The sequence below is a fragment of the Opisthocomus hoazin genome, chromosome 10 (assembly GCF_030867145.1).
Source record: "Opisthocomus hoazin isolate bOpiHoa1 chromosome 10, bOpiHoa1.hap1, whole genome shotgun sequence".
NCBI classification, from domain to species: Eukaryota; Metazoa; Chordata; class Aves; order Opisthocomiformes; family Opisthocomidae; genus Opisthocomus; species Opisthocomus hoazin.
The window spans coordinates 14,810,764-14,831,356 of record NC_134423.1 but is presented as its reverse complement, the minus strand read 5'-3'; the positions used below and the strand labels follow the sequence as shown (position 1 = coordinate 14,831,356).

The window sequence follows — 20,593 nt, the reverse complement described above, 5'->3', positions numbered from 1 at the left end:
ACACTCATTCTAAGGGATAGTCTGAGGTCAGTATGAAGCACTACCATCTTCATACAAAAAGTATCTGCTAAAGTAATGGAGTTTTAAAATTCTGTCTTCACTGTGAGAGATTTTCCGTCTCACAGAATTCAGTTTGATAGCCAGGGTTTCTTGTAGGATTTCCCCATGTTCCTGACAGAAGAGTATTTTAACATTAGGACTGCAAGCAGGATCCATCACATTCATTTCTAAAGCAACAGACTGTAGCATCTTCCTGTTGCCCAGTCACACTGGGGACTTTGCAACTTTGGCGCAGTTGTTTGGTTACACTTGGTTTTGGATGTTCTCTAGCTGAAACCACACTACTTGAAACACAGTCTAGAAGTCCTAATGCCAACAGACTGGATACATCAAAAGTAACAGCAGCTATTTAATTCATGGTAGTTTTAAGACACACAGTGAAGACTTCCATGCCATTCCTCTGTTGGGTGTATTGCCTTATGCGCTGTGAAGTCACAGTGTTTCCCAGCACTGATCTTCATGCCTCAAATGTCATTATTAATCTTCTACAACGAACACCACTTTAACTATTTTTGAAAATACTAGTAAAATAAAATGCTGGCACAGATACTGACATACTGCTGTTAAAAACCCGTCACACCTCTCACTCTTGTTACTGTAAACTGACTGTGTGCAGTCGTTTCACTGCTGACTGCCTCACAAAGCACGGGAGTGTGGGAAGCTCAAAGTTCAATGAAGCAGTCTTAGGGGCAGTTGAGAACTGGTCTATTATTTTCCATAAACAAAGATAAAAAACACCGGCATAAATATAGACTGCATGAAATATAAAAGTATTTATAGGTTTTTAATCAGACATTGTGGATTTCAACACAAGAGGGCCTTTGGTGGCCATCGGAATGCCAGCTATGTGCTGGTAAAAAGAAGACATGTCAAAATGTGTTTTAAATCCTCTACAGACAAGAGGATGTTAGTGTGTTTTCTCTCTTTATATACATTTGAAGTAGTGCTCAAAATGATCTGGTAAACAACTATATGCCAAAGCAGAACTTCTGGCATTCACGTCAGCATTTTTTTGACCACACATATTTCACAAATATGGGACATACTGTGTCCTCCACAAGACAGCTTCTCAGCAGCTTAAACATGTATATACGTACATGCAGCAGTTCAGACAGCTTCAGATACTGCTCCTGATATCCAGTTACATGGTTAGAGTATAAATACTCTATAGAGTATAAATAAGTTATTAATGGCCTGGCTATTAGAGATGCTCATTTTAAGAAGTTGTAGCTCTGATTCTCTGCATTCTGATAATTCAAAATCTGACCATGTACTCTGGCACCTGTGCCACTGTTTTCTGATTCTTATTAATTGTGGCTCTCCCTTCCTCTGTGCCAAAGCTGCCAAGATCTCTATGCTGACAAGGTACAAAAAATAGGCATTATTAGAGCATCCTTGCGCCAATCTATTTCCTGTCACAGCATTTGAAGAACAATAGCAATGCTGTCAGCTGTTAGACTGCTGCAGTCTCTAACAGCAACCAACTTGGCAGATGAAAGCTAAAGCATTCCCTTCATCCCAGACTTAATGCCAAGTGCTCTCTGCTGCTGCACAGAATAGAAGCCTGTGTATTCAAGGCCCTGCAGTAAAACATGTAAAATTGGATCATACAAAACTAATAACTATTTTGATTCAACAGCCCTTGTAATTAACCTGGATGAACTTATACATGAACAAAGCCAATATTTAACATTACTGATGTTGTGCTGGATATTTGGTAGCTTTTTCTCTCTCAGCACCTTTCCTGTGTGACTACAGGTGTGGGAAAATCCTACAGAAACACAGTTTCTAACCACAAGAAATATATTTAACATTATTGCTAGCACTTGTGGGAGAAATCAAATATGTGACCTTGTTATCAAACCCAAAATCCTGCAGTGTGTAATTAATAGGGATATACAGCTTGTAATATTAGAAATATTTCAGTAAGTGGCACCAAGTTGTATCACTAAATACTTCAACACCTACTGAGAGGTAGGGTCAGACCAGCTGAACAGTAGTTTCCCTCACTAGCTTTTGTAAATCCTGTCACTCAGCGAATGCCACAATAGCAAAAGATTTAGTGGGTGGCAGTTACCCTATCTGAAAAGTTATTGCAGAGATAGTGAAGTTCTGTGTATTCGATCAAATTATTTATGCACATAGGGTGTTGTAAGACCTGTGATAATGAAGTATTGTATGATGGCAGATAGATGTGCCTGAAATAAATGAGGTTACTGTCAGTCTACTGATATTATTCCAACCCCAATTGTTAGAAAGAAAGAAATGGACTCTGCCTACTCCAGAAACTGTCTTGTTTCACCACCAACGGAACTCAGACCCAAAAATGATCAAGATCAAAGACATGGAGGCATGTTCTACAACAAGATAACTTTACTATTTGTAACATCAACATATATGCAGGAGCTGCTAACTTAATATCATGCTGACATTGCATCCAGATTGAGGGCTAGAAGGCAGCTGCAATGTCTTGGTGTATAATGCAAAGGCCAGACCTACTGCCAAGCACCTACCTACAAATCCCTGAAATAGCTGTGTGCCACTGAAGGCTGAATACTTGGACTGGATTCATTTTCCCACTGAATATCTGACGTCTAGATCAACCTTGTTTTCCATTACTGTCTTATGGTTCAGTCTCCTCTTCACCAACACAAACTTTGCCAATACCACATGCAACCTTTTGTAGAGTGTTTCCCATCTCTCACAACCTCATATAAAAAAAAAAATCTCCCATCCTTCCAAGACTTAACTAGATGTCAGATTCTTGCATGAAGATGTCTACAACAAAATCTGTTGTTCAAGCATTTCTTGCCTCCTTTGCATCATTTTAATGAACATCTTTCTACTTTGCACAGCTGCAGCATATGCTGTCTCATAAGAATGGAAAATGCTCAACATATCCAAAATCAGATGAAATGCACATATGGTTAGGGAATTAATGAAGGATATTTAATTGCCTCTGAACTACTCTCTAGGAAGGAGGACTAAATGAAATTCATTCAGGAGATCTCAACAGCCAGCACACATACTTTACAGGTATATGCATTCATAAGCGATTTAAAAAACCTCTGCAGTGTCATCAGGCAAAAAAAAAGGACAACTCATATCTAACAGCAAAACACTGAAATTTTCTAAAGCCTCACCATGTTTTTGGCAAAACATTTTCTTCTTCCCCACAAAAGAAGCAAAGACAGACAGGAGTTCATCTCACAGCTTTCTATTATTAAGCAAACAGGTCTTTCAAATAAGGGCAGTTATAGCTAGCTCCTAGGCTACTGATGCAGGAACAAATCCAGTCTGGAAGCTCTTGTCACTCCCAATCCCATATCCAGGAAGCTCAAACTTGGCACAGAAATACCTGGTCAGATTTTGTTCTCACTGTTCCAACATAAAACACAAGACAGCAAGATGGTAAGATAAAAACATTTTAACGAAATGCTTTTAAATGAGAAAAGTACATTCAGCACACCAGAAGGGAGATTTTTCATTACATGAGTTTTCAATCGTAATCTGACTTGCACTTTATCTTCTAAACACGTTACTAACCCAAATTAACAAAGACCTTCAAGAACCCAGAAGCACAGTAGGTAACTATGATTATACCTATTTACACACATAGAACTGACAGAAAAGGTGTAAGTGCCAAAGACAGACAATGATAGCACAAGGATTAGGACTGAAGAGTTCTTGGCTCCCAGTCTTGTGATTAGACCACTCAGACTCCTAAGAATGAAGCAATAAAATTTAGTGGATATTGTTTCCTTTCTGATAAACACACCTACAGGTAGAATAAAGTACTTTGTGAATTGTATGCAATATATACCCTTGGACTGCTGTGTTTATAGCATACCTTGTTCTCTCTGTTGATCTTTTTGTTCCATGGAAACAAGAGCAGAGAAATGGGCCTGATCATAGGCTAGCACAAGAGGTGAGCAATGGCATCTGTTAGGTAGAACTTCAAGAGGCAAATAAATTCCTCCAAATGGTATAGGTGCAAACGCTGCAAAGAAAAATGAGATTTTTTTTCTTTAACCATGTCAAAGAACAGACAATAATGTTAGTTCTATTACATGTAACAATTGTGCTACAACATTTTCAGAGCTCCAGGAGAACAACCTAAAGTGGAGTAATCAATGCAGAAAACAGTCATAGCAACAGGCAAAATTTCGTTATAAAAACGTCAAGAAATATACAAATAACAATAATGAAAAAATTCTGCTCTTACATATATTTTCTTTGCTCTAATTATTTGCTAGTAAAGATATATTAATGTCTTATAACAATATCTTAATGACACTCACACATATATGCAGATTTGTACCTTCCTGTAATACTTCCACGTGGAAAGACATTTTCTAATAATCAGCAATAAATATACTATCAGTTCTCCTGGTAACATACTCTGCTCATGCTTGCATTAACACTCCTGCCTCGCATTAACAGATTTCTGTAAGAAACATTATAAACATGTTTATAGTCCACACACACATCATATATGTATGAACGCATATATTTATGTATACACAATAATGGTAAGGACAGATTAGAAAAATTCTCCAAGTAGAATTTGAATGGGATGCTGCATCTGTAATGGCAAAGCTCCTCCCTTTGAAAGATTCTACACTTGTTTATATATAATTATGGGAAACAGCAAGTTTGGGCAGGAAAATTCTCTCAATGTGTTTGCTTGTGAACAACTACTTTTCCTTTTGCTGTGAAAATATGAATCCTTATTGCTGAAATATTTCCAAAATGAGCATAAGGAAAAAGTAAACCTAAACTGCGCACTGTTTTTACTAGAGAGTTTTTTTTTGAAGAGGTCTGCTGTGTCCAGACTTTGGGATGGAGAACAGTGTTGGTTTTGAGGCTTAAATCTTTTGGTGAGTCTATCCAAATTTGGCCAAGTTACTAGTCTTTTTGAAAACCCATACTTTGTAGATACAACAGTTAAACCGAGGTAACTCGATCATCCTGTCCATGAGGCCAGCAGTGAGAAAAACACTGGGATTATTGTGACGGAATCAGATTGTGTGAAGGAGAAGAAAATGTGGGAAGGCAGCAGTTTGGGATAGGAAAAGTTATGAGGAAATAAAGCAATAGTGATGAGGTCTGTCAGAGCAGATAGCAATCACATAACCATTACTTGTAGTTCACAATTTGAACGGGAACTGAAATTACCCCCCCAAATTTTCCTGTAGAAGTAAATTTCTGCAAACTCCATCGTGTGTTAAACACGCCCCTTTAATCAACCAAACATTCACTTTTAGTTAAGCAACATATTATCATCAATTAGTATTCTACTAGTTCATGGTAAAAAGTGAGAGAGATTAATATATCATTCAAGTCCTGTTCAGACAGCTGTCCAGATGGCTCCACATATGGATCTAATATTTGTGTGCTCACATGTGCAAACTGAATAAAACATTCTGGAAACTTTTGAATGACAGGCTGCAAAGGAGTTGGTAAAAACAAAAAGCCAAGATATACACATTCAAAATTCAATTTTTAAGTCAGATTAGATTGATTTATGTGGAATTTCAAGGGGCACCAAAATAACACAGCAAAATTAGAACTTAGACCAGTAAGAAATGTATTGTGTTCCGTAATTTGGTGGTTATTAAGTTAATAGTAAATATCTATGATAAACAGATTTTCAGCAAGACTTACACAATTATCTTGTATTTTTTACCTTCATCTAACAGAAGTAGATTTAGTATAATTCTGCTCATTCTGCCTTTTTTTTCCCCCCCCAGAAAAAGGCAGCAGCTATCCCATAAACACTCAGATATGTTACAGCTGGGTCTTCTGTTTGTGATTGTTTACGACTGATTCAATTTACATAGGTGCATAAATTTCTAATGAAAAACTCTTACCTTCTCCCCCTGAGTCTCTTAACATTGTGTCTGCTACTACAACAATAGGTCTTCTCAAAATATGGGCTAAGACAAAAACATGGAACTCTTCTAAGCTCTCATACACTGGATCTTCTGAATTATCGACTCTGGAACACACAGCATTGAAATTTTTTTATTCAGCTTGAACCAACCATTGAAACTTTAGCGAACCAATACATTGCAGCAGCTATTTCTTCTTCCTTGTCACTCATATTCCCAATCTTCTAAAACACATATTCCAATTATTGAAATAGATAACATAAGAAATTGTAATGGAAATATATTTTTGGAAATAAATTAATAGCAACAGAGAAAATGTTTTCACTTGCAGACTCCACACTAGTTTAGTAGTCAGCAAAATTCATTACTTTTTGATATTGTTTGGTAGCCTAATGGGAATAAAAAAGGTAATTCTTAGTCAAGCTCCTGAAGTGAATCTGCTTTTGTGACAAAAAGTATAATTTCATGTGACACCCTTGGCACACAGACTCTGCCATGAAAGGTAAGTGTTTTTCTAGTTCCTCTAAACAAAATACAGGTGGAGTTTACCTTGGCAATATAAGAAACACTGATGTCAGCTTGAGTAGAAGGAATTTTACTTATGAAGTTGTCAACTTTTTTCTTTATTACCAAAACTTATTCTTTTAAGATGGGGAGGGATACCTGTGTAAGGAACTGGAGATTCATTTTCCTATTAGATTTTCCAATGAGAAAACACATTTCACCTTTCAGATGTCTAAAATCAGAAGTTTAAGCATTTCATCTTGACTGCCTCTACAGATAACAAAACAAGATAGGCACAATCTGGAATTAGGATCGTCCCTCTCCTCCTAAGCATTTGTGCGAAGATGAGATGAAAATTCTCATTTCTCTTTACAGAATACAGAAGAAATCTAGATCAAGATGTAGTTAGGCGAGACAAGGCCAAGAATTTTTACCAGTGGAGCTCTGTGTTTCAGAAAACACACAGAAAGAATCAATACTAGTGTCTTCTATGGCAGGAGAGCAGAATATAAAATTCAAACAGTAAGACAGCACTACGGAGAAACCCAAGTCTCTTCTTTAAATTTGCCTTACAGTCCAATCCAAATACCACAGGAATTAATGAAAGTTTTTCTGTTCTCTTCATCTAGCTGGAGCAGATACAGAGTGCTTCAAGAAGTAGAGAGATAATATTTCATTTTTATATTAAAATAAATGGTTTATTGAGGAGTATTCCATAGGTCTAAATAGAGTCAATCCTCCACCAGCTTCACAACGAACAAGTAATTTAAGACAAAGACAAAAAACTCTGAAGAGTTGTTTCTTCCTTTTGAATTGTTGATACTGTTACGGACTATACATCTTGGGAAAAAATGTATTAAATTCATTATACTTACTTGGTGAAAATGCCTTTCAACATCTAGTTCTCCAAGACATGGTTATTAAGTGGTAATACGCTGACAATATGGTGTTTTGTGTCAAAATATGATCATTAGTCCTGAATTTCAAAGGTCGCCAAAATGAATAAATTACCTACTAAAAAGGATTTGACAAAGACAGGTACACACATTTTTAAAAAGTGAGACTGACTTATCCCAGTTCTGTCTGAGATGGTTTGGGCAGTTTCTGTTTTATTCCTAATCTGATGTCTGAAAGGCATAAGCAATGACAGAAGACAAAGGAAAACTGAATAACAGGGTGTCTATTAGAAAAGATACCTGTTTGTGATAGGAATATCAGAGAGAACTGATGTTAGATTACATAATTGCTACTACCTAGAAGAATATAGAGATAAGACATTTAGGAAAGCCAAAAATGTGTACAGCACATAGAGCATTATTTGTAACTTTTTCATGTCAGTACTACAAAGTTATAAACCATCCAGGGAACCAGTCCCTGTCAGATTCATCTACAGCCTATACATCTATTCTCAATAGCTTCATGTGTCAGAAATTCAAATTTAACAACACAAATCAATAGTATTAAACCACCATGTACATAGAGAGAGGCAAATCCTTAGGATATAATTTATGGACTAAAATCCTTACATCCCTTACTTTTTCCCCAAAAAAGGTAAGACTGAAAACCTGACCTAAAATTGAGTAACAAAATTGAAAAAAAAGGTTTTCCAATTAGCATCAGTATGCTTTGGATCAGCCCCACAATCTTCCAGGAAATGGAAATACCCAGCACCTTTGGAAAGCCAACCTATAAAGTCAATCATTTATGAAACAGATTATTCTTTCATCTGGATTGCAAGAATCATTCTGTTAAATTCCCCGCTTCTCTAGCTGAACACTTCCAAGCCCTTCTACGACTTCATAAGCATTTTACAGAACCTCTGGTTTCAGTGATCTCCTTTCCTATTTTTCTAGTTTAATGTCACCAATGTCAGTATCACATTTTAAAGCTTTGCCCCTAACTAGAAGATGAAAATAAACACACTAGATGGAAGAAGACTGAAAAATGGTATGGTTGCGGTAAGCCGACAAAAGTAAAGACAGTAATTCACAGCAGAGTGCCACTTAAAAACACAATACACACAGAGCACAGCTTCTGTGAGACATGACAAATAAAGGTGGGTAACATAACCTAGGTACACTCTTAAATGAAGGCAATGATTGTCCTCCTATTGTTAGGTTTGCAGAGAACTTCCATAATTAACTGTCATTCGTTTTCACTCTATGTGAATAATAGTAACAACATAACACTGTGGGCACTGCTTTAGAGTATGTGGGACAAATACCTTCTTACAGGTCTGGTGGCATCCAGACCATCCCTGGAACTTTACATTAAAATCTTTCATGTCAACCTAGGAGCACAGCAGAATGGAAATTATTAACAGTAGGCTGATGCAGGATACAAATTCTTTGATCAAGCAGTGAGACACCTCTCCTTCCCTGTATCCCTCTTCCTGATACCCAAACTGATCAGGGTATTTTTCCTGATGTTCAAACTAAATTCCCCATTTTGTAACTTCCTTCCATATTCCTTACTGACTTCTTCTCCATTGTTGCCTGCGACAGCTTTTCAGCATTTGCAGTCCATTATGTCACCTTCAGAGCAATTTGTTAGCCAAAAGGAAGTTAGAAGAATCATGTTATTAGCAATACAATATGCTACAAAGATTTCCAGTTATTTTCTCATGTTAGTATTTCCAGACTATTAGTCCTGAAGTTTTTCTTCAATTCCTCTAATTATTCCTCATCTCCTAGTTAATGAGGTTTCTAGAAGTTAAAGGCATATTCCCAGATGCAGCTGTATCAGAAGGACCTTTATCCCTTTGGTCAGCTGATGTCAAGCCTGACTGCACGTGAAGTCCAAAATTCCACTGGGCTTTTTTACTCTTCAATAACACATCACTGGTTTGCTTGGTTCATGATCATATTTACACATTTTAAATCCTTCTCTTCTACTACACATCTGTTTTCCATTGCTCATTTTCACAAAAACACAGAGTGGTTGAGGTTGGAAGGGACCTCTGGAGGTCACCTTGTCCAACACCCCTGGTCAGGTGAGGCAACCTGAAGCTGGTTGCCCAGGACTGTGTCCAGACAGCTTCTGAACATCTCCAAGGAGGAAGACTTCACAGCCTCTCTGGGAAACCTCTCCAATGTTCAATTTTATTTCATCATTGCCAGTAATTCATGTGGGCCATCTCACATGATTTCAGTGCCACTGCTGAGGATTCAGTATGAATTTTCCTGAAGATTAATGAGAATGAAAAATCATCATTAACAAGTATCCATAACAACCTGACACATCTTTTGATCCACTAAATAATTAAATCCAAACAGGGTGGACATCTACTCAGCACTCCAAAGTGATTCTCTCTCCTACTGAAAATCCAATTTGTACCGGTCAGTTTCTGTTTTCACATCCTTGGATTTCCTTCTAAACAGCTCCCTGTTGTAACCTTGCTTTTTTTTCCCATGCACATGCTGCAGATTCTCAGTTTGACCAACAGACTCATCACAGCTATTCCAAGTTTAGATTAAGTTTCAGGATTCATGCATAGCAAGAGACCAGTGCCTGCAGACAGTTGAGACATACTGAAACAACATGCCAAATATCAAGTTCTTCAACCTGGTGATTAGGTACAATTGTGAGACCAGAATGAAATCTGAGTTCACATCTCAATCTGCCACCATACCATTTCTGAAACCTCTTCTTTCCCTGCTTAAGAATCTCAAAATTAAAACCAACATATGCCACAGTTGCAGCTTACCAGCAAGTAAAAATGTCTGCTCTGGATAGGTGTAGGAACCTATCCATTGATTTCATTATACAGTATTTCAGCAATGAGCTTCAACACAAACACAAAAACTTACACAGTAGTGGGACATTTCCCTTCTTTTCTTGGGGGCCAGGGTGGGGGTGGGGGGAGAGGTATACTGCATTAACTAAAAGAGATACAGAATGTGAATGCTTCGAGTTCCAATTTTTATTTCTTAGTCTTTAAAAACATCAATACTTTTTTCTCAGGCAAAACCAATATATAGGAAGCAGTTTTAAAGGCACATAATAAAAGAGAAAACCTACATCGAGCTTTCCGTAGATTATTTTGGTTTGCATGTTATTTTGTATTTAATTGGGTGGGAATGCTTGCTTTTGTGTAAAACATCTTCTGTGACATGTGAGATGCAATCATATGTCAAATAGGAAATATCTTGAATTCAACAAAAACTTGTTAAAAAAGAACAAACTCAATCACTGTGCAGGTACTAGTACTTAATTTTAATATGACATAATTCTGATCTCTCCTTTGCCTTTAATTTTATATCTGTTCCACAGTCTGTGGGATATCCACTGTTTTCAGATCTGAAGGGCTGGCTGAACTAACATATTTGAATCACCATGGCAATTTGATAATTTCCAGGCTGTGTTTGCCTTAACTACGGTTTACATCAACTCAAAATAGGACAGATTAAAAGAATCATTAGCCATTAGAAACTTCAGCTAATAAGGAAAAGATATACCATTATAATGAACTTTTTTCTTCTGCATCCTGTAATTGATGCATATACTGAACAGTTAAAAAGGAATAGCACTCCTATAATAGACAACCAGATCAAATAAAAATAGTTTTAAGGCAATGTGTTTATTAAATGATTTAAACTAAATTCTCTACAAGATTAGGGCCTTTGATGGATGCAGTAGTTTTGTATGAAGAATTGGATGTTGAAATACTCTGAATACCTAACCAAGTCTGAAACCTCAGAGATTATGTGCATTTGAGAGGTACTTCCTGTTTAAATGTTCTGGTTTTCTGGCTTAAATAAAACTCCAATGACATATGGGAGGATTAAAGCAATATTCCCTCCCTTCTTCCCATTTAAAAATCACTTGACTTTATTAATAAGATAGTGCAAACAGCATATGAGACAGCTAGTTAGATGGTGACAGTTAATACTAAATAAGAATACCATCCACTTTCAAAATCTGTATTAGCTCACACCACAACATGACTCTAGCTTTCAGGTCTACTAGGTTTTAAACAAGTGAATAACAACAGCAATATTCAATCTAGCACTAGAACAGGCTTTGAAATCCCTGACTGACAATAGTCTGCAAAACGAAGGAATGGGTTGGAATTTTCTCTTCAGCAGGGTTGCAATAGTTAGGTTCTTAACAAAAACAGAGAGTAAAAGGCATTTTCCTTTTTTCAGAGCAATTGCTTCAAGTCAGTACCCCTGGTTTTGCTTGTAAATGGAGATAAACGAACCAATTATGTTAACTGGAAATTTATTTTTCACATTTACAGAAAGATGTGGAAATCTGTTTCAAAATAAGAATCAGCTTCATTGTTAATTAGTTTGCTCTGTTTTAGTGTGTCCTGGGTTTGGCCAGGACAGGGTTAATTTTCACCAGGAGTCAGGAGGGAACACAGCCGGGTGGGCTGACCCCACCTGGCCAAACAGAGCAGGGTATTCCATACCATGTGCCATCATGCTGGGTTCCAGTGGGGGGGAGCTGGGCAGTGGGAAGGCAGTCGTGGCTTGGGAGCGCACATGGTGGCGGGTGGTGAGAGTTGCTCTCTGCGTTCTGCTGTTTGTGTTGTGTATTCTCCTGATCCGTATTGTTGTTGTTACTGTTCCTTTTGTCTGCTGTTCTGTTAAACTGCCCTTATCCCAACCCACGATTTTTTTGCCTGTTTCTTTCTATTCTCCTTCCCACCCTAGCGGGGGGAGGGGCGGCAGAGCGGCCGCGTGGCCCTTTTGTTGCCGGCCACAGGCAAACTATAGCAGTGCTTGAAGGATTTTACATGTTGGAAACAAGAACTTCAGAACCAGTTTTTTCTGTGTCCCCTTTATCTTTCTCTTTTTTTCCAACTTCCAAGCCTCAGAAGAAGACTGCTCTCAAAGAAGAAATCTTTGGGGATTTAGCGACAATTGCTGATCTCCTTTGCATGTAGTTCACCCTGAACAATAACTGAAAGGAACTTGCAGGTGAATGAGGCAGCATAATTCCAGACATAGGCTTGCCACTGAATTCTTTTGAAGCAGATATAACTTCTGATGCTTTAGCTAATTCTGACACCAAAGGAGAATGCCTCATCTACAATTCAAAGACTAAATTGCAAGCTTTCTTAATACAGTATCTAACTAGAGAGCGTAACATACTCCATCTCAGAAATACTATTTTGATATTCCTTTTCTTCTCAAGGGCTCTATTTTGAACATAAGTACCTTAAACTGAGAAAATAATTCATTCTGTCACATTCATTCTGTCTTTGAAATGATTGCAAAGAAATATGCATATTCATACATTTAATAAGCTAAGTTTCTTGCCTGATTCCTCTTTCTCTATTTTAAAGGAAAAATTAACTGTTGTCTATTTATCCTTACTTTATTTCAATTTGCAAAAAGATAAATGCAAACCATGATGAGAACATTAAAAAAATTTAAATTAATTCTTTATGTAATAGTGATATTCCCTGTTTAAGTATCTGGGAAGTAAACTTAAAGATGTTCAATTGACTGGAAAATGCAACATTTGAGGGCACCTCTGACTGGTGGATACTAAAACTACACAGTCCATGAAACGTACAGAATGAAACAGGCAGAATAAGTCCAGAGAAAACTGGTGGTGAATAGAGCCAAATTTAGAATCATAGAATGCTTTGGGTTGGAAGGGACCTCTAGAGGTCATGTAGTCCAACCCCGCTGCAGTGAGCAGGGATATCTTCAACTAGACCAGGTTGCTCAGAGTGCCGTCCAACGTGGTCTTGAATATTTAATAGAAATATGAATTGAACTACATTAGAAGACTGAAGTGTATCAACATGAAAATATCTACAAACATATGAAACAAACTAGGGAGTAAAATGAAAACCGATCTTTTTCTTTTTTTAGCTTCAAAATAGAAGAAATTGAGACACATGATGGCTGACAATTTTCTAAATAATGTCCTCCTTGTGATGGATGCACTCGACCCCTTAATCAAACTTGTAGTAGTTTAGTACAGGCGTCAAAGAAGGTAAAGGTCCGAGTCGTAGCTGGGCCAAGAACTCCTCTAGTTCCAATGTGTTCTCTGAAAAGCCACAAAGCAGCAGAGTGACACAGTGAGCAGTGATGGATATGAGCTTGGAACACCAATCATGTGATTAACACATAAATAGCGTGTAGCTTTTCCAAGACTCATTTATCAAGGAACAAAGCAAGCTGTGGGTGAAAGGAGTGTCATGCATACCTTTCCCATTGCATGTAATTTTGACTACTAGCCAGCCACTTTACTCCATAAATATGACAGCCTAAGTCAGTGCCCTGGTTTCTGCTGGGATAGAGTTAATTTCCCTCCCAGTACCTTCTGTGTTTTGGATTTAGTACCAGAAGAATGTTGATAATACTGATGTTTCCAGTTGCTGCTATGAAATTAAGGACATTTTCCAGTCTCCCATACTCAGCTAATGAGCAGGTGTGCAGGAGCTGGGAGAGAGCATTGCCGTCAGCTGGCCCAAGGTGGCCAATGAAAATATTCCGTACCATAGACGTCAGTTGATAAAGGCGGGTTGGCCATGGGGCAGGAATATTTTTCTTTTTCATGAGTTCAAATCCTCTTTTGATTCCTTTTTTGGTTTTTTTCTTCCAGAAGTTTGAACTTTTCTGGGAGTTCAGTCTTTTATGGGAGTTTTACCAAATTTGCAAAATCTGTGAGTTTCAAGTTCCACGATTGCTGCTTGGGGACTGGCTGCAAATCGATCATTGGGTGGTGAGAAAATAGTATTGTGTATAGTTTGTTTTGCATATTTATTATTATTAGTAGTAGTAGGAGTAGTACTTCCTTTGTTGCCTTACTAAGCTGTCTATATCTCAACCCACGTGTTTCCCCTTTTGTTGATTTCTCCTCCTTATCCCACTGCGGGGGAAGGAGAGGGGTGAGTGAGCAGCTGGCTAGTGCTTAGTTGCTGGCTGCTGGGATAAACCATGACCCTGAGCCTTCTTTGAGCTCTTCCTGCTAGGCAGGATCTCCACTTGAACTAGGACACCTCTCAAGGTTGCTCCTTGAGGCAGAGAGACTTTCTAGCAATGGCAGATCTTTGGTAAGCAACCGATATCATGCATAACCTTGTAGTATTGTAACTTTGATTTGTGTCTTGGTAACTTTGAATCATTGTTCAAATGATTGGACCATACAGTAGAGGAGTGAACACTCCTATTGAACTTTGTTAAGTCACACTTCTACAACATCGTATTGAAACCACTTTTGCTAATACCTTTGACAGAGGCTCTTTAAGCGATCTAAAAATCACACATTCATGACAAATTGGCATAGTTGGCAGGATCCTAAATCAGGATTAGCGACATTCCTGCATTGGTAGAATTACCTATCCTTCACATCATAGGATTAAAAGGAAAATACACTACTCTTTCAAAGCCCAGATAATATTTTCTAAAGAATTTATTACTCTCATTGTGTTGTATGCCCTATTTTGTCAATTTACTTATCACCACATGCAATTTTATCCAGGGGAAACAGTAGCTAGAGAAAAACATCCACTGAGTAAACAAACACTAAATATTTTTAAATGATAAACAGTAGCCACAAAAACTAAAGGTTCTGCTGTAAGGCCGGGCAATTATCTTACATTTTGGGAACAACTGCACTGAAAGTGAAGAATGGTTTACCATACCAGCTATTTAAAGCAGATTCTGTATGTGCATCAGAGGTATTTAAATGTTGTAGATACTATTTCATCCCAAACTTCTTCACAAGTATGTTTCCATCTATTTGTTCCAATAGTTTCTAAACATTTAAACTAAATGCATGCTGGCAGTAATGTAGACAGTACTTGGTTTTTCCCTGCAACCATAAAATTTTCAGGTACTGTTCATAATATAAAATGCTACTAATTGAGTATTATACAAAGATTAAACATGCATACTAAGCTGGTCTCAAGAAAACTCTTTCCTTGCTTGCCTGTTAGCACTGGGAAGTAACTGCCAAACATTGCAGCTTTGCAGAGTCTAATCAAAGTAGCTGCAATCAGCCATACTCTTATGGAATCAATCTAGATAAACAGATATGAAATTAGGTAAGAAAAGTATCTGTTGTGGTTCTTGGAAATACAGTCATACCCTATGCAGAACCTTCCAGCCACATCAAACTTCACTAGGATGATAGTGAATCAGTTTAATTTGAAATACCCTTCCTCCGCCCCCCCCAATCTTTAAATAATTCTTGAGTTTGAGAGCACTATTTATGTTATATGGGTTTAATACAGGCTTGAATAGTCAAAGAAACGCCGACTGTTCCTATCAGTGCAATATTAATTATCATAATTTTTAGGTAAAGTTTTTTATAACTGTTCAAAGATTGAAGTAGCACATTGATCTTTCAGAAGGGTTTCATGAGACTACAAACTATAACTCAATATTCTACTTTCTGTTTAAAAAGACACTGCATCCAAATATTTAATCTTTAGCTTTAGTAATAAAACTATTACTTCTATTCCCTTGTATGTTTAGCGTTAGCAGTATTTTAAAAGCAGAAAAAGTGAAGAGTTACTTGGTCACTTGCCCTCAAAAAAGATCTCTCTGAAGATTTTTCTGTTTGAACTACAAAGCAAAAGAGGACTGAAATAAATGTATGAATATGAGAAGATGGCATTAAAGCTGTGCTAAAGCACAGGAAAGATGTATCTGGGCACAAACTACTTTCTTCTAGAATGCTGTCAGAAGATGTGATGTTATTCTGGCATTCCATGCTTTAGTTAAAATACCTGAGCAGTGGTTATCTTTCTGCTAAGCCTTCCTCAAATGAAAAGCTTACATATCTTCAGCGAGACAAGGCACTTAATTTCATCTCCTTGAAGATAAATGCTGCTGCCAACATGCTTGTTCCAGAAACCAAGAAAGCAGGATTTATGAAATCCAGACTCTTTTGGTTGCAAAGTTAGTGTGGTATCTGTACAAGGAAACTTAAACAAAAAGCTAAATATTATAATGGGATGTTTAGATAATTATATTCTACCATGCAGAAAAATCGCAACCTGTTGAAAAGGCAGTCTGATGATCCTATAAACATATTCATTCATTTGTACTGCATTCTTTTCCTGTTGAGAACAAAAAAACAGAAGATTTTGTCATACTCTAGACTTACCCACCACCAGTGCCTCCATTTTTGCTGAAATGTGTACGAGGCTCGCTTGATGCCAGTTTAAGTAGTTCATTCCACTCCCGTTCCCATTCTTCTTCTGTATATACTAAACCTGACTATGGGAGAGAATGATATGCCTCTATAATTATGCTGGTACAAAATGTAATCAGAGTTCTGTAGTAGTATTTATGACTAATTTATTTTGAGCTTCATACATGATACAGTTTAACATCTTGGACCATTAATGGTTCAACATTTCAGGTCAAAGAATATTAGCTTACTAAAAAAAGATCTAAACGACTAGGTGTATATTGGGTTACATTTCTAGATGTGGGTCTGCTGCTGCTAACACAGTGGCCCACTATTGGAGATCCAGTTATTCATAGCCATGTGAATTCATTGCAAACATGGTTAGTATGCTTTACTGCCCATTCTGGAGGTTTGCTTTCTTTCCCCTTATATGGAACTACTACGAATGCCCTCCTTGGCAGACAGGTGATGCTGTCTCCCTCTGTTCAAGAGTGGAAAGGGTATGCAAGTGATTCTGTGCCCCTGTGTTTTTTCAGATAGCGTGAAGTAGCTGAGTCAGCCACAGCTCAGCTGCATTCTCACTGACTGCTGCCAACAAAAAGCAGATTACAAAAAAGTTACAAACATATAAGCATATTTACTTGATTACATTCAGGATTACTCCTGAAATTGGCTTTTCTAGCCACTGTCTAGGCACAGACAGTTTTTATTCAACAGTCAAACCAAACCTACAGATGATTTTAGTTAAGAAACATCCACTCAATCTCTGGTCTCAGATCTAAGAATCCTAATTCACCATTCTGGAGAATCTTTCCTAAATGAGGTTTTCTTTCTTTTGTGGATTTCATCCACTTATTTTATAATGCTTCTTATGGCTAAATTATACATTTAATTTTGCAGCCCAAAATTTTCTACAGGTTCCAAACTCATCTTAGACCTTTATAGGCACAAAACTGTGCATATTTATGCCCCAAAAGCTACAAACACATCTGCATTCTGAATCAAAAATTCTAAATACAGGTATCTCTTTCCCCATGCAAAATGGAAGCACAAGGAATCTGACAGCAATTAAAACTCTCACACCAAACTTCAGAAGAATGCTTTTGACCCTAAATTATATTAACAAGGCCATACAGACCTCCTTATTCTGCTGGGTCTGTTGCCATCTCCATCTTCTTTTCAGTGCTTCCCTTTCAGCTCCACTTCTCATCATAGTATAAAGTGCTTTACGTAAAACAAGGTCCCGGTCATGAAACCCCCACATACCTAAAGTAGCACAAGATGACATTCAGTTTTAAAGAAGCTACAGTGAAATAGAAATATTAAGTACTAATAAAATTAATATCACTCTATTAGCAAAAGAAGCATAGCTTACACATTATTTAAGATTCTTCTCGGCAAATAATTCACTCATTATTTTTAAGGTTCCGTAAAGAAACAGTCAATACAGATACGCTAATGAACAACAAGAGGGAATTCTAACAAGATTTAAACTTTGATTAAGGAATCACTAAGGATTTGAGTTGCTTCAGTGTTTGTTTGCAGACAACTTCAACTTTGCTGCAAGCAATGGAATATTCACTGCACAGGTTGGTTTTAGCTGTAGTTGCCAACAGAACTTGCAGACACAAAAAAGCTAATGACAACTGCAGTCACTTTTCTGAATTGCAGATGGTACCAACACCCAAAGGCCTTCACTCTTACACAGCATGATGGTAAATTTCCTTTGGCTTCAACCTCCAAATAAAGAGATGAGCACTCAAGATGATTTGAAGTCTAAAAATACAACCAGCCACAGGCTTTCAAGCTCATTTTAAGATGATAAAACATCTTCATGTGGTTGAGAAGAGTAACCTCTCACTAAGATGCGTGCCCACAGACAGCGACATTTCAATTATCGTATTGTCAGCTGCTGGCATGAAATATGTTTATTTAAGACTTTGCAAGTCAAAATACTCCAAACATTTCCTGTAAATAATACAAAATTCCTTCTAATTAAAAATGAACAAAGATAAGAGAATCCTTGGAAAGAACAAAAGCTCTTTTCTTACTGCTTCTTTTAAAAAGAAGAGTATCTTCAAAATATTAAAAATTCCAGTGTTTTTTAAAAAGTCACCTTTTGGAGTTCTGCTACTGGAAGATTTTAGCAACTGCAACAAAAAATTAAGTTTCCTAGTAATAGGTTAGGATATAGAAGGCATATCAAAGACTTTCCGATTCACAGGCTTCTATTTATTTGATTTGAAGAAAGGCTTCAAAGATCTTGTATTAATGATTAATCAATTGGAAATTATTTTAATTTGCCCCCAAGTCTTTTTCCCATATACTTAAAACTCTACAAAGAGCCAACAGAGATAATAGCTAGATATTGCACTCTTCAATATAGCAAAAGCACTGTTTAACAAAAGCCAGAGACTGAATGCAATTCCTTGCCTACAATGAGGACAATCCTGCAGAAGCACCTGGAATTTGCCTGTTCCAGAGCTGTTTGATTGGGATCTGTAAGGAAAATGCAAATCATTGGTGTTTATGATATATGTTTTTGATACTGTTCTAATTATACTTCTTTTACAACCTCATAAAACTTTTACCTTCCTCCCTCAAGCATACCTAGAGCAAACAATGCTTAAGTGAAATTTGGAGAATATTTTCCTCCACAACCAGGCTTTTAATGGAAGTCTTTGCATCCCACATGTTTCTGAGCTTTTGCTGAGGACAGAGAAAAGTGCTAAATATTTTTGGCAGAAGGTTTCATGTACAGACTCTTCCTTACCTAAAGATGCAGCATGCAAGAGACAGTTTCCATCACCTGTTGTAGCCAAGGGAAGAAGACGTTTGCAACTTGTACACACTGTGGACCACCAATTTAGTCGTCCTGAAAAGAAAGCATCTATTAAAATGGTGGAGTGGATACTAAAACAGGATGCATACTGTGTACAGACATACAGCAATGATGTGTAATGCTGAAGGATTATCATGAACATCCTTTCTGCCAAATAAACTTAATTTAATATCAGAAGTGAAAACTGAAAAGATTAGAAATAAGAGGCAGATCAGCTTTAACTACTATCTAAATGTATTTAGAATAAGAAGAAAGGACATTTAATTAATTTGCATCTCCCATTCTCATATGCCACATCAGGGATGGATTTCCAAGGAGTTAATTGCCTAAATACCATTATGAGTCTTGGTATCAGTTCGAAAACATAATTGACATTGGCCTCCCATACACAGACGACAGATTACATTATGGTAATAAAGTCTCAAAAGAGAAAAGTAATATGTATGTGTTAATCAAGGTATGATGCTGTTAGGTAAGTTTATTAAGTAAAGTACTGTTGTTTCAATCAGCTGGATTGTTTCAACAGCTAATTGCCTTCTCATTTACCATAGTGTAAATCATGATCAGAGCTACTAAAATGAACAGCTACACTACCAGAGAATTAAAATGAGACCAAATGCACAGCCCAAGGTCTAGGACAGCATGTGGCTTTTCTCTTTGAGAACATTTAGAGAACTACTTATCCATCATTGCTACATAAAGCATGATTTACAGATTATAAAACAGAGATGAATTATGAAAAAGACTGATAAGAGGACAGCTATTTGATGCATGTAGACGAAGCAAAGCCATGAAGAGTATCAGTGCCAAAGCCAGCACTGGAAGTACCTAATTCCTGGCACACAGTTTGCTGTGCGGTAGTTTACTGAAGTCTTGGTTAAATGGTCACGTGAAAATTTCTAATATAAAGAAAGAGAACTTGACTAATTGTGTAACAACTTTGGGGATAAGGAAGAGCAGGTGATTACCAATGATGAGTAGAGCTGGTATACTTCCTAAGACTTATGAAAAATCTGTGGGTAATGCACAATTGAATAATATAATGAATAATGCAACAGGCAGCCCGGGTGACTCCGTTTCTTTATCTGTTCTCTCTGCAGACTTTTTCTCCCCCAATTCCTTTACTTGCAGGCTGAGAGGAAATGGTATCTATATATTTGTACAGTCAGTCTTGCATTTAAGGTTA

General features: G+C 37.2%; 1 protein-coding gene across 7 annotated transcripts in view; it reads right to left on the bottom strand.

The window, feature by feature from the left end:
* Positions 1-20,593, bottom strand: part of OTUD7A (OTU deubiquitinase 7A) — a 167,154-nt gene that overhangs the window by 20,516 nt on the left and 126,045 nt on the right. For all 7 annotated transcript variants that reach the window (XM_075431846.1, XM_075431847.1, XM_075431848.1 and 4 more), the window contains 5 exons: positions 19,339-19,440; positions 17,704-17,831; positions 16,539-16,651; positions 5,934-6,061; positions 3,911-4,060 (listed from right to left, as the gene is read on the bottom strand). In XM_075431846.1, the coding sequence (XP_075287961.1) occupies positions 3,911-4,060; positions 5,934-6,061; positions 16,539-16,651; positions 17,704-17,831; positions 19,339-19,440 (621 nt within the window). The remainder of the gene's footprint in view (positions 1-3,910; positions 4,061-5,933; positions 6,062-16,538; positions 16,652-17,703; positions 17,832-19,338; positions 19,441-20,593) is intronic.